We start from the raw sequence: 15,407 nt of genomic DNA, 5'->3' as shown, positions 1-15,407 counted from the left end.
ACTCTACATTCAAATGGGTATATCTTTCCTTTTCTCTTTTGCTTTTTGCTTCTCTTCTTTTCACAGGTATTTGTAAGGCCTCCTCAGACAGCCATATTGTTTTTTTGCATTTCTTTTCCATGGGGATGGTCTTGATCCCTGTCTCCTGTACAATGTCATGAACCTCCATCCATACTTCATTAGGCACTCTGTCTATCAGATCTAGTCCCTTAAATATATTTCTCATATCCACTATATAATCATAAGGGATTTGATTTAGGTCATACCTTAATGGTCTAGTGGCTTTCCCTACTTTCTTCAATTTAAGTCTGAATTTGGCAATGAGGGGTTCATGATCTGAGCCACAGTCAGCTCCTGGTCTTGTTTTTGCTGACTGTATGGAGCTTCTCCATCTTTGGCTGCAAAGAATATAATCAATCTGATTTTAGTGTTGACCATCTGGTGATGTCCATGTGTAGAGTCTTCTCTTGTGTTGTTGGAAGAGGGTGTTTGCTATGACCAGTGTGTTCTCTTGGCAAAACTCTATTAGCCTTTGTCCTGCTTCAGTCTGTACTCCAAGGCCAAATTTGTCTGTTATTCCAGGGTTTCTGAGAAGGCAATGGCACCCCACTCCAGTACTCTTGCCTGGGAAATCCCATGGGCAGAGGAGCCTGGTAGGCTGCAGTCCATGGGCTCACGAAGAGTTGGACACGACTGAGCGACTTCACTTTCCCTTTTCACTTTCATGCATTGGAGAAGGAAATGGCAATCCACTCCAGTGTTCTTGCTTGGAGAATTCCAGGGACGGGGGAGCCTGGTGGGCTGCCTTCTATGGGGTCGCACAGAGTTGGACACGACTGAAGTGACTTAGCAGCAGCCAGGTGTTTCTTGACTTCCTACTTTTGCATTCCAGTCACCTATAATGAAAAGGACATCTTTTTGGGGTGTTAGATCTAAAAGGTCTTATAGGTCTTCATATAGGTTCAACTTCAGTTTCTTCAGTGTTACTGGTTGGGGCCTAGACTTGGATTACTGTGATATTGGATGGTTTGCCTTGGAAACGAACAGAGATAATTCTGTCATTTTTGAGATTGCATCCAAGTACTACATTTCAGAGTCTTTTGTTGACTATGATGGCTATTCCATTTCCTCTAAGGGATTATTGCCCACAAGAGTAGATATAATGGTCATCTGAGCCAGATAATCATGATGGTGTGATCACTCACCTAGAGACAGACATCCTGGAATGTGAAGTCAACTGGACCTTAGAAAGCATCACTACAAACAAAGCTAGTGGAGGTTATGGAATTCCAGTTGAGCTACTTCAAACCCTGAAAGATGATGCTATGAAAGTGCTGCACTCAATATGCCAGCAAATTTGGAAAACTCAGTAGTGGCCACAGGACTGGAAAAGGTCAGTTTTCATTCCAATCCCAAGGAAAGGCAATGCCAAAGAATGCTCAAACTGCTGCACAATTGCACTCATCTCACACACGAGTAAAGTAATGCTCAAAATTCTCCAAGCCAGGCTTCAGCAATACGTGAACTGTGAACTTCCAGATGTTGAAGCTGGTTTTAGAAAAGGCAGAGGAACCAGAGATCAAATTGCCAACATCTGCTGGATCATAGAAAAAGCAAGAGAGATCCAGAAAAACATCTATTTCTGCTTTATTGACTATGCCAAAACCTTTGACTGTGTGGATCACAATAAACTGTGGAAAATTCTGAAAGAGATGGGCATACCAGACCACCTGACCTGCCTCTTGAGAAACCTATATGCAAGTCAGAAAGCAACAGTTAGAACTGGACATGGAACAACAGACTGGTTCCAAATAGGGAAAGGAGTACATCAAGGCTGTATATTGTTACCTTGTTTATTTAACTTATATGCAGAGTACATCATGAGAAACGCTGGGCTGCAAGAAGCACAAGCTGGAATCAAGATTGCCGGGAGAAATATCAATAACCTCAGATAAGCAGATGACACCACCCTTATTGCAGAAAGTGGAGAGGAACTCAAAAGTCTCTTGATGAAAGTGAAAGAGGAGAATGAAAAAGTTGGCTTAAAGCTCAACATGCAGAAAACTAAGATCATGGCTTCTGGTCCCATCACTTCATGGGAAATAGATGGGGAAACAGGAACAGTGTCAGACTTTATTTTTTGGGGCTCCAAAATCACTGCAGATGGTGACTGCAGCTGTGAAATTAAAAGACACTTCCTCCTTGGAAGGAAAGTTATGACCAACCTAGATAGCATATTGAATAGCAGAGACATTACTTTGCCAACAAAAGTCCATCTAATCAAGGCTATGGTTTTTCCAGTGGTCATGTATGGATGTGAGAGTTGGACTGTAAAGAAAGCTGAGTGACGAAGAATTGATGCTTTTGAACTGTGGTGTTGGAGAAGACTCTTGAGAGTCCCTTGGACTTCAGGGAGATCCAACCAGTCCATTCTAAAGGAGATATGTCCTGGGTGTTCTTTGGAAGGAATGATGCTAAAGCTGAAACCCCAGTACTTTGGCCACCTCATGTGAAGAGTTGACTCATTGGAAAAGACTCTGATGCTGGGAGGGATTGCAGGCAGGAGAAGGGGACGACAGAGGATGAGATGGCTGGATGGTGTCACCGACTCGATGGACATGAATTTGAATGAACTCCGGGAGTTGGCGATGGACAGGGAGGTCTGGTGTGCTGCAATTCATGGGGTTGCAAAGAGTCTGACGTGACTGAGCAACTGAACTGAACTGAGCTGAGCTAAATTCACCCATTCCAGTCCATTTTAGTTCGCTGAGTCCTAAAATGTCAACGTTCGCTCTTGCCATCTCCCATTTGACCACTTCCAATTTGCCTTGATTCATGGACCTAACATTCCAAGTGCCTATGCAATATTGTTCTTTATAGCATCGGGCTTTACTTTTATCACCAGTCACATTCACAACTAGGTGTTGTTTTTGCTTTGTCTGTGTCTCTTCATTCTTCCTGGAGTTATTTCTCCACTGATCTCCAGTAGCATATTGGGCACCTACTGACCTGGGGAGTTCATATTTCAGTACCCTATCTTTTTGCCTTTTCATACTGTTCATGAGGCATGTGTTTGAGTAAATCCGAGAGTTGGTGATGAACAGGGAGGCCTGGCGTGCTGTAGTCCATGGGGGTCACAAAGAGTTGTGCACTACTGAGCAACTGAGCTGAACTGAATGAAGTATAATCTAAAAAATAATATAAATTAATGTATAAGCAAATCAGAAACAGCCTCACAGACATAGGAAACAAACTTGTGGTTACCAAATGGGAAAAGGAAGAGGGGAGAGACCAACTAGGGGGTACAGGATTAACTAACTACTACTTCCCCGGTGGCTCAGAGAGTAAAGAATCTGCCTGCAGTGCAGGAGACCTGGGTTCAATTCCTGTGTCGGGAAGATCCTCTGGAGAAGGAAATGGCAACCCACTCCAGTATTCTTGCCTGGAAAATCCCATGGACAGAGGAGCCTGGCAGGCTATTGTGCATGGAGTCACAAAGAGTTGGACATGACTGAGTGACTAACACACGCACATGTATAAAAGTAGATAAGCAGCAAGGACATTTGTTACAGCACAGGGAATTAGCCACTATTTTGTTGACGTTCAGCTGCTAAGTGGTATCTGACTCTGCAACCGCATGGGTTGCAGCAGAGCAGACTCCTCTGTTCTTCACTATCTCCAGGAGTTCACTCAAACTCATGTCCGTTTAGTTGGGATGCCATCCAACCATCTCATCCTCTGTTGTTCCCAGCACAGGAAATTGAAGCCATTATTTTGTAATAACTTATGATGGAATACAATCTGCAAAAATAGTGAATCGCCATACTGTTGGTACACCTGAAACTAATATAATATTGTAAATCAACTGTACTTCAAGGGAAAATAAAAAGACTATGCATTTGTCATTGGTCAGGGAAGCAGAGAGCAGACACAGCGCTTGGACTTGACCCAAAGGAGCCTTGGGGCAATCCTGCCAGTGTCCCCAGAGACCCCGCAGAGTCCATCGACATGGCTCTAGGGCAGGAGTTCTGGGAAGCGTCCCTAAGCAGAACTGACAGGAACTGTGTAATGAAGTCATCTCCTTAGAAATTGTGACAAATTATAAGCAGAGAAAGTACCGTGATTTATCACCAAACATCCTGAACTGACAACTGAGTAAATGGAACCAAAAGATTCGATGCAGTTCATTTGGAGAAATGAAGAAAAACTGGCCTCAGAGCTCTCCGTTAGCAACATGGAGCAGAAAATGAGGGTGTGTTATTTAACTAAACATACCCTAAACCAACAGACATTTATAACAAAAAAATTATCAAAAAGGCTGACCAGGCATCAGACACACATTTTTTTCTCTGTTATTTTATAGGAGAAAAATGTATACCCTAGACCAGTGCTTGTATTTATTAGATGCTGGGTATGTTCTCCTGGAAGGAAGCGGATGGAAAGATTATTCTGGTGACCACAGTTTTGCTTATTCATCCCTTATTTGATTAAAATAAATGATCTGTGCTCTGTGGGATTTGAGGAAGCTACAAAGAATTATCAGAATGTCCCCTGCTCCTTGAACAAATCAGTTTTTAATGAAGTGATTAGAGAGCGTGGGTCCCAACAGAGTTCACAGCTCTTGCTGTGAGACTCTAACCAGAGCAAACTAGAAGACCTAGAGGGGTTTCCAAAATGTATAGATATGATATATTATGTATGATAATTGAAATATTATGCATGGCATATGATATGTATGATGTATGATAATGTTCAATATGTTATGTATGCTAATATAGTATATATGGCATATGATGCATATTGTAATGTTTAATATGTGTGATAATATAGTACACATGATAATGAGGTATGATATGTGATAATTGTTATATTATCTATGATATATATGATTATATAGCACATGTGATACTCATGATAATATAATATTTATATATTTATGTTGTGCTTTTAACAAAAGTATGTAAATAATATATTCTAATAGTTGATTATAATAGATTGGGACAACATTGCCAAAGAGATGTCTGTTTGGCTGATGTTGATACAGAGACAATTAAAACTATACTGAGAAGTATTGAATAAATGCAGCCTAACAGACCTCTTCTCTGTCCTGCAGAACTTCACAAAGTTTGTGCCTTTTCCCTCTTCTGCTGATGTAAACCATTCCTCAGATGATTCAAGATGTGGTTTTCAGAGCTCATTTCGTCTTCACTCTTTCCCAGCTCCCCTGCCACAATCTCCCAGGAGCACCCTCTAGCACCACTGTGTGGATTTACTCACTCCAGTGAGTTTGCCAGGTGGCACAGTGATCAAGAACCCTCCTGCCAATGCAGGAGATGCAAGAGAGGGGAGTCTCTTTGATCCCTGAGTCAGGAAGATTCCCTGGAGAAGGAAATGGCAACCTACTCCATCGTTCTTGCCTGGAGAATTCCATGGACAGAGGAGCCTGGTGGGCTACAGTCCATGAGGTTGCAAGGAGTCAGATGTGACTAAACACTCATACACAGTAGGCAGATACTCAGTGAGGGAAAATGTTTAAAAGGGAACATAATCCATATTGATCACAACTCCCCATAAAGGTAAAATGAAAGCCTTGCATTTATACTCTCCAGAAATCCTTTATGTGTGTGCTTAGCCCTGGGGGATAGGTTGTCAAAAAAATGAAAAGAGCTGAAACATATTTATTTGATTCACTCAAGTTATCCTTGAGCCTATATTTGTATTATTAATGTTAACCCCATTCCACACACACACTCACACATATTCATAACAAACAGCATTTTCTTAACTGTAACCACCCCCCCAAAAAAGAAAAACATTTCAGTATAACATCTATATTGATCACCTGAAAAGCTGTAAAATTCCATTCCAGAGGTTTCTGATGTTACAAGGGGCTTTGCTGATGGAGTGAACAAAGTTTAAAAGCACAAACAGAAAGCGATTCAAATGGTGGAATTATATGCAACAGAAGGAGATATAGATACATGATTTAGAGATATTTGGAAGGTCTGCAAAAATAGAACATTTACAATATTAAAGCTACCAAGACACAAGCTACAAGACACAGCTACAAGACTGTGTGAGAGAAAGAAGACAGCTTTGTACTTATATTTGGAAGAAGATAGGTTTTTAGCCTTAGAAGAAAAGCTATGACACACCTACCTAGAAAGTGTATTAAAAAGCAGAGACATCATTTTGCCGACACAGGTTCATCTAGTCAAAGCTATGGTTTTTCCAATAGTCATGTATGGATGTGAGAGTTGGACCATAAAGCAGGCTGAGTGCTGAATGATTGATGTTTTGGAATCATGGTGCTGGAGAAGACTCTTGAGAGTCCCCAGGGCAGCAAGAAGATCAAACCAGTCAATTCTAAAGGAAATTAACCCTGAATATTCGCTGAAAGGACTGATGCTGAAGCTGAAGCTCCAAAACTTTGGCCACCTGATGCAAAGAGCCAACTCATTGGAAAAAACCCTGATGCTGGGAAAGATTGAAGGCAAGAGGAAAAGGGGATGGCAAAGGATGAGATGGTTGAATGGCATCACCGACTCAATGGACAGGAATTTGAGCAAACTCTGGGAAATGGTGAAGGATAAGGAAACCTGAAATGCTGCAGTCCATGGGGTCACAAAGAGTCAGATATGACTGAGTGACTAAACATCAAGGTTTTTAGAAAATGTGTCCTTTAGTGGTCCTATAACTGGACAGGACTTTTCAGGGAATTTTTTGTGAAAGTTATTTAGCCTATCTTGAGCTTCATATTCTCAAAATGTAAAACAGTGCCCAGATCATCCTCATGTCACAGAAATGGATGAACATTTGAATGAAACATGCAAGATATCCAGCTCAATGCCTGATACATGATCCACCCCCACTTCCTTGCAGCAGGTACTGCAATTAGAATGGAACTGTCTTGGGTAATTATTACATTCAAGGCACAGGGCCTGGCCCTTACGGATCAGGAAACATGTTTTCCAGCTAAATTTGGCATCCTTGATTCAGTGAGGGTAGTACAAGATCAGAACTTCCTTCCTTGATCATCTTCCCAGCATAAAAAAAATCACCCTTAACTCACATGAATTAAGCCAGACTCCTTTTGAGAAGCCAATTCTCCCATCTCTTCCTAAAATGTGGTGTGATTTCATTTTACTATGAATAAAGTATAAAAGTCAGGAAATCAACCACAACAGGAATTCTGCAGTTTGTTGTCATTTGAAAAATGAGAAATGTAATTTTATCAAAGGAGTTTTTTTCTGTTTTTCTATGATAATCATTGACTTGAACATTAACAACTTGGTCATGAGTCAATCAATTTTTTTTTTAGCATTTTTCCTTTGCTGGACACTTAAAGAAATAAAATCCCTGCTCTCATGGAGTTTGCATTCATTTCTCCCACAGAGAAACCACGGGAAGCCTGTTTTGACCCTGGAAACATAATGAATGGGACAAGGATCGGGACCGACTTCAAGCTCGGCTCAACTGTCACATACCAGTGTGACTCTGGCTACAAGATCGCTGACCCGTCTTCCATCACGTGTGTGATTGGAGGGGACGGAAAGCCCGCGTGGAACCGGGTCTTGCCCTCCTGCAATGGTATGTACCGACATGTGGGGCCAAAGCTGCCTTCAGGGATAGCTTCCCTCTGGAACTCGGACCCTCATTTGGAAGAGGGTCTGCACATCAGTCCTCTACCCCTATCAGTGGGGTGACCCCACAGAGCAACATGGGATAAGGATTTGGACTTCCTTGACCGTTTAATTTAATTTATCAGGGTTCTGGGAGGAGAGTATTTTTCTTTCACTTAGATAGTTGGGCATTTCCAACTGTGAAAACTGTGCACTGTATTAAATTCAAACATACTTTGAACTTATGAGGGATGATAATAAATTCTCTAGCCACAGACTCAATGAAAAAACAAAAAGAGGTCATGTTTAGGCAATGGATAAATAATCTAATTTAAATTAAAAGTTTTTTTCCATATCTGAAGACCCATCAAGCACAGTTTCTGGTAACTAGTCATCATATCTATGTGCATAAAACATCAAAGAATGATTTTATTTATTTATTTAAATTTAAATAAAACTTAAGAATTCCAAATCATTAAGCAGAAATTACCTCTCCCATATTTTATTTTGGATAGCTCATGAAGAACAGCACATTTGTGCTGAATTAATATCTGTGAATTACTCAGATCACCAATTAAGCTAAGTGAATGTTGCTATATTTTAAACATCTTCATAGTTTGTATATTAAAGGACATATTTTGGACTAGTTTGTTTTAAAGGCATGACATAATTTTTCTTTCTGTCGCCTACAGTTCTTTTTCATTGAGGTTTCCTACTGAGTTAGAACAGAAATGGAAACACACTCGAGTCCCTTGCATGGGTCAAAATGGCTTCTGTTTATGTTGGTTTGGGTTTACATATATTCCAATTAACCAAATGGATGAGTTAGCTTCTTGTTACCATCTGCAGTGAATGCTGTTGCATGTCCTTATTCATTTAGGAAATGGTCTGTTTAATACATTAATTACCAAAGAGCAAGAGCATATTTATTTTCCTATTATTATCATAATAATATAAAAGAATTTCTAGCATAAGAAAAGTGATTCCTATTTCTCAGATTAACACAATAACATGGGCAGAATAATTATTACTAATTAAACAAGAACTCTCTGTATATTTTTCTCAATTATACCAATGTTTGCTTGCTTTGAAGTGTATCATGCAGTTTTGGTGCTTATCTTCAAATCTGGGGAAGAATGTATAAGCACAGTGCAATTTATCAGGGTAGCAGAGGACCTAAAATGCCACGTCTGTTTTCTTTCATTTCATCCTTTTTAGTTTTCATTGTTTCCTATTATCATAAAGTAATATTCTTTTATCCTATTTGTGAACAAATAAATCTTTGGAGAAATACTGGAAGACTCCTTCTATCAGTTTAGATGTATCACTTAATTTTTTAAGAAATCAGCCATACAAATTCAACCATGTTATTTCTGAAATATATATATATTTAAATAAATATATAAATATTTTATATAAATGTAAATATATGTTATAAATATAATAAATATATATTTATATAATATATATATTTCAGACTGGTGGGCTGCAGTCCACAGGGTCTCAGAAAGTCAGATATGACTGAGCAACTAAGCACAACAGTTGCACTTGAACAAATATATCAGAAGATATGATTCCTGATTGATAAGATTTCTGTGTGATCATTTGGTCATCCAAATATTAATCCAGTAAAGATTTATTTCCACTTATCATTTATGCTTGTTGCTTAAAATTCAAAATGGTTTAACTTTTTCTTACAGAAAATGGATATTTGTAAAAAGATCTGCTTGAATTTTATATGTCTAAAATAGAATACATTTCTGTCCTTCATTTGTACTTATCTTTAAAAATTTGAACTTTGAGTGTTTAAGAAAACTTATGTGTATGTATAAATATAAATGTATATACACATATATATAAGTATTTTGGAAATAATGTGGTAGATTTTGTATGGTTGATTTTTTAAAAATTAAGTGATCCATTTCAACTGGTAGGAGTCTTTGAGCATTTCACTGAAAACCTTGGGCTTTGAAGTTTATCATAGAGAATTTCCTCCATCTGAACTAAAAACACTTTTTTTTCTATTTAAGGTTGTTAAAAAAAGAAGTCATGGCAATTGTTTGAGTGATAAAATTGCTCTGAGTTAAGACATTAGCATGAAGGCTGCTCTTAGTTCAGTTAAGTGAAATCTCTACTAGTGTGAAGCTGTCAGGTGTCTAAGCTGTCCTCGTTGACTTTCCAGAGCTTGACTTCTCTTTCCAGGCGCATAGAGCAGGCCCTGGGATATCTGCGGTCATCAGTGACGCGCTTTGACACCACCATCAACTTCTGAGGAGCTTTATTCATCCTGGCCATCCATTAGGACTTAACAGTGTGCTAATCAAAAGATTAAGCACGTTATCTCTGATTTCTATCCTTTTTAATGCTTGAAAACTGTCACACTGAGAAGAAATAAGCTATAGAAATACAAACTTTCCCACAGACTGAAAATAATTATGAATCCAGATCACAGAAGGTGTACCCAGGATAAGGAGGAATGAAGTCCACAGTGGCACCCCACTCCAGTACTCTTGCCTGGAAAATCCCATGGACGGAGGAGCCTGGTAGGCTGCAGTCCATGGGGTCGCTAAAAGTCAGACACGACTGAGTGACTTGACTTTCACTTTTCACTTTTCTGCATTGGAGAAGGAAATGGCAACCCACTCCAGTGTTCTTGCCTGGAGAATCCCAGGGACGGGGGAGCCTGGTGGACTGCCGTCTATGGGGTCGCACAGAGTCGGACACGACTGAAGTGACTTAGCAGCAGTAGCAGCAGTCAGGCCACAGAGGGTACAATCAGTATCACCTCAGTGGATACATAGTATTCTAAACAGACGAGTAGACATGGACCTCTTTTTAAGTAAAAACAGGAGAAATTGAAGGACTTGCAATTTAATCCAAAAACTGGGTCTTTCAAAACTGGAATTTAGTTGGATGTCTACTTTAAGATGCTTAGCGATAGTATTTTGAATATCCAGGCTACAATTTTTTCTATTTTCTTAGCAAGTGCAATGCTGAGAGTAAAGATGATCAGAGGGAAAATAAACACACAGAATGTCTCTCGCTGAGTTGTGCATGTAGCACCACATCAGAGTACCTGCCTTAACTTTCTACTTTTGTGTTCCTTCAGCTTTCAGTGGGACTTACAAGAAGAAACCCCAGATACACTAGTAACTATACCTGTCACTCTTGAGCTGAATCTATGATGAAAAGATAGCAAAGACTAAAAAATGATTATTTTTCTTTTAGTCTCATAGTAATTAGACAATTAGAAAATGGAAATAATCTTTGTATCACTTAAGTTAATATGGTGTTTGAGATCAACTGGAAAATTCTAGTGAGACTTTTGAAGTAAATTAAGAATTTGTCTTTATTCGATCTGTTCCTACTCTCATGAGAACTGTTTTCATTATTATTTTAGCATGTCTGAGAACGTTCTTAAAAATAATATTAGGTCCTCCTCTTGAGTTACTTTTATCCTCGCTTGTTCAATCTTTGCTTTTCTTCTTATTTCACTTTTGATGGAGATTAAAATCAATTTTTGACCATGATACTTTGTTAGGTCTTTGAATATTCATGTTGACTGCACAATGCTCTCATTTTTAGGTCCCTGTCACCTGCCATGTGGTTACACACAGCACATAATTCTCGGTTGATCTCTTTCAGCCCCTTGCGGAGGCCAGTACACGGGATCAGAGGGGGTGGTCTTGTCACCCAATTACCCTCACAACTATACCGCCGGTCAGATTTGCCTCTATTCAATAACGGTACCAAAGGAATTTGGTAAGGTTTTCTTCTTATTTTCAATTCACTGTCATATCTCTTTCTGTGATAATATTTCCATCATTTTATAAACAAAAACATCAGCCCTTGATTTAATGAAATAATATAAAAGAAGATGATGTGTGACAGGTTTTCCAAAGGTGTCTCATACAAGATCCACTGCAGGTCTTTATCAGTGTGATGTAAAATGCTTAAGCTTCCTTCTCAGATTCCAATCCAGAATAAGCAGAATAATTTTGGCTTTGTTCTTGTTTTTGTTAGGAAGCATTTTCTCTTTCGGTTGTTTGTGTGTGAGGAAGATATTTCTTCACATGTGGGCCAGGGGAACCCGATCAGTGTGTGAGATTCTGGCATGTATATTTGGTTATTGATTATTCTGGAAATCACTGGGTCAGTGAACCCACCTTTGAGTGACTGCAGATGTAAAAGCAGGCAGTGCCCTGTCTGATCCCTCCAAATCTGACATCCCGAGTTTCCTTCCTGAACTTGGCTTCCAGCCTGAGCCACTTTTCTGGGATGGCTTCGTGTCTAGATGGCCCTATGCTGACAGGCTCCTGGAGGCTCCCTCAACGTCTCCTCTCTCACTCTAGACCGGGAAGATACCTCTGTGTTGGATTCTTTCCTGGAGTCAGAAGAGAATAGCTTTTATAATTTTATGGAATAGTTCCTTTCTCCCAACAGTAAAAGTAAAAACCTAACATACTCTATTATTTTTTTTCTTTACACCCAAAATAGCAGCCAACCACTCATAGAAATAAAACTGACAAAAATTCTAAGGTTCCATTCTGTTTGAGGGCAAACATTTTAAAAACACAATTATGTGATGAGAAAGTTAATTGCTGCTCAAGAAACTTGCATATGGGAGACACATTATTTCTATGAACTTCTTTTATATTAATCACAGGCTTCTAAAAATCTAATAAAAACCTCCTCCAAGGACTTACTTCAGCCTCTGGTAGTTTAGATCACCTCATGAACAGTGCAAGAAAGCATACTCAGAATCTTAAGCTCCTTCTTTCAGGCAGTTCTCAAGGGTGACTGAGTTTCCAGGCAAGGCTTCCCTTGTGTCATCTTGCTGTGTTAAGAAAATCAGGTGTCTGACACTTAGAAGGTGATGGATGTGATCACAGAAACCAGGGCGGAGGGACCAGACTCCCAAGAAGGTCCACTGACTCTGTCAGTAAGTGGAAAATGGAGAATACCAATTTAATTTAAAAACTGAAAAACTGGCTTCAAAATATTTATTTTGTTATAAAAAATGAACAGTGAAACTTACTGGATTTCCACTCTTGAGGATGACCAATGCCTCTAAAATCCTGTGTTTGTTGTTGTTGTTGAGTCCCTGAGTCGTGCCCAGTTCTTTGTGACCCCTTGGACTGCAGCGCACCAGGCTCCCCAGCCCTTCACTGTCCCCCAGGGTTTGCTCAGATTCATGTCCCTTAAATCGATGATGCCATCCAACCATCTCATCCTTTGTTGTCCCCTTCTCCTCCTGCCCTCAATCTTTTCCAGCATCAGGGTCTTTTCGAATGAGTTGGCCCTTGGCATCAGGTAGCCAAAGTACTGGAGCTTCAGCTTTAGCATCAGTCCTTCCAATGAATATTCAGGGTTGATTTCCTTTAGGACTGACTGGTTGATATCTCTGCTGTCCAAGGGACTCTCAAGAGACTTCTTCTGTACTGCAGTTTGAAGACATTAATTCTTTAGCTCTCAGCCTTCTTTATGGTCCAGCTCTCACATCTGTACATGACTACTGGAAAAAACACAGCTTTCACTATATGGACCTTTGTCAGCAAAGCAACATTTCTGCTTTTTAATATGCTGTCTAGGTTTGTCGTAGCTCTCCTTCCAAGGAGCAAACGTCTTTTAATTTCATGGCTGCAGTCACTGCCTGCAGTGATTTTGGAGCCCAAGAAAATAAAGTCTGTCATTGCTTCCACTTTTTCCCATCTATTTTCCATGAAGTGATGGGACCTCATTCATTTCTTTATTTTTAAAAAAACATTTTGTGCCAACCCACCCCTTCATTTTCAGTGGTGTTTGGGCAGTTCGCCTATTTCCAGACGGCGCTGAATGACCTGGCAGAGCTGTTTGATGGGACGCACCCACAGGCCAGACTGCTCAGCTCACTCTCGGGGTCTCACTCAGGTAAACCTTCAGTGAGCTCTTTCATTCTAGTCACACAGCCAGGAGAATTAATATTAAGCTTGTCTATTTTTATTTTATTTTGTGGAAGAAAAATTTAATCATCTTTGAATTTGCTTGCTTGCTTAGTAAAATCTTATTTTCAATGTAAAATTTCAAATGCATTGTTATCCCACGTATAAAACCACTTGACTTTATCATTTTTTTTCCTGAGAACACAGAAAATTTAATACCTATCTCAGAAGAAAATAAAAATATCAGAAAATAAACACCCTGTTATTTTCTGTCCTATAGATGATCTCTGATTTTCCCTCCAGGTGAGACATTGCCTTTGGCCACATCCAACCAGATTCTGCTGCGATTCAGCGCAAAGAGCGGGGCTCCAGCGCGGGGTTTCCACTTCGTGTATCAAGGTGCGTCTCTGCCCTCTTTGCCCTCCTCCCACACCACACGTACCACTGGTTTCAGCACCAAAAACATGACTTGTACTTTATTTAATAATTGAGAGTTTGAGGGTATCTGTATAATTATAATAACATTATTTGATAAAAATATTAAAGTTTTTTCTTTTGAAAATTAAATATGATATTTCTAAGACAAAGATACAGTTGTGCTTCATTTATTTGACAGGATCAGGGAACAAATATTTATGAGATTACCTTAGTATAGCCCTCCACAATTTGCAAAATAATTTCAATATTATAACATTTAACCTAATTAAGTAAAATATTTCATAATAGATTTTAGTAACCATCTTAATGAAATATACTTAAAACACATTGTGTGATTCCAAACCTTGCTGTAAAACTAATTGAAAATGAAATGTAATAAAATCAAACTAAACCCAAAATACCATCCATGTTTCTATCACCGGAGGTACCTATTTTATTTTGCTTAAGTTCTAACTTTAGGCACAGTCACATCTTTATATTTATTTTTGAACTTGGAGCTTATTCAAAATTCTTGAAATTGCTCAAAGGTTCTGGACCGTGAAGATTTCTTTCCTGTTTCTAGTTCACCTTTGGTTTGCATATCCATTATGTGAATTTGAGAATACACCCCCATGGACTGAAAAGTTTGTCCACTTTCAGAGGCACAGGGAAAGTCTCTAGATCTGAACTGTGATAACTGTCCAGCTGAGATCAGACAGAGGTTGTCATTTTCAGAGATACACTAACTTCCTGTTCAAAGTGAGAGGAATACTTAGCGTTTCTAGGTCCCAGTGTCCCTGAAGGCTGGAGCTATTGCAGGCCGCTCTTGAACATTTTCTTCAGCAGAGGAGGAGAATAACTTACTGGCAAAAATTTCTTTCCTTTAATAAGGATTTATCCAGAAAACATCCTCAACAACATCATGGTTTTCATCAAGTTATAGAGAGTAACAATGTGTCATGTCATTCATAAATCATTTATGATCATCACACACTGAGAAATGCATGGCCTCAAAATATTTCACTATAAAAACCCTTCAGTATTCAGAATAGGATGATTTAAAAGTCACGGAAAGAGTGAGCATGTTTGACAAGTCAGGAGAAGCACCTCTAATCCAGTTTAAGAAGCACTTGCTTGTGTGACAATGCTATTACATTAAAATGAACTGCATTGTTCAAATTGAACTTTTGTTAAAATGTAAATAACTAAACCAGTAATTATGGCCTTTATAGTAGAGGGTCCAATTTAGGCAACTCACTTCTCACCAAATCCTAATTTTCTTTAAATACATGCTATATTACTTTGCAGAAGCAAATTCACAAACCAAACTCAGTTGGTATGACATCTAAGGAAACTGGGCTACTTGGGTTAAGTACATATTTTTGTCCTGGAAAACTTCAAGTGCCTGGCATTGTCTGCCTGATTAGGGCCTTCCTTTAATTTCTTA

General features: G+C 39.1%; 1 protein-coding gene across 3 annotated transcripts in view; it reads left to right on the top strand.

Moving 5' to 3' along the window:
* Positions 1-15,407, top strand: part of CSMD1 (CUB and Sushi multiple domains 1) — a 2,076,272-nt gene that overhangs the window by 1,824,460 nt on the left and 236,405 nt on the right. For all 3 annotated transcript variants that reach the window (XR_003509135.1, XM_027530260.1, XM_027530259.1), the window contains exons 30-33: positions 7,396-7,590; positions 11,268-11,384; positions 13,419-13,532; positions 13,847-13,942. Coding sequence is in view for 2 of the 3 variants with exons in the window: in XM_027530260.1 (XP_027386061.1) it covers positions 7,396-7,590; positions 11,268-11,384; positions 13,419-13,532; positions 13,847-13,942 (522 nt within the window). In the remaining variant the exon portion in view is untranslated. The remainder of the gene's footprint in view (positions 1-7,395; positions 7,591-11,267; positions 11,385-13,418; positions 13,533-13,846; positions 13,943-15,407) is intronic.

This window comes from Bos indicus x Bos taurus, chromosome 27, assembly GCF_003369695.1.
Source record: "Bos indicus x Bos taurus breed Angus x Brahman F1 hybrid chromosome 27, Bos_hybrid_MaternalHap_v2.0, whole genome shotgun sequence".
Classification (NCBI taxonomy): domain Eukaryota; kingdom Metazoa; phylum Chordata; class Mammalia; order Artiodactyla; family Bovidae; genus Bos; species Bos indicus x Bos taurus.
The sequence above is the reverse complement of the archived record's forward strand: the minus strand, read 5'-3'. Positions and strand labels throughout refer to the sequence as shown.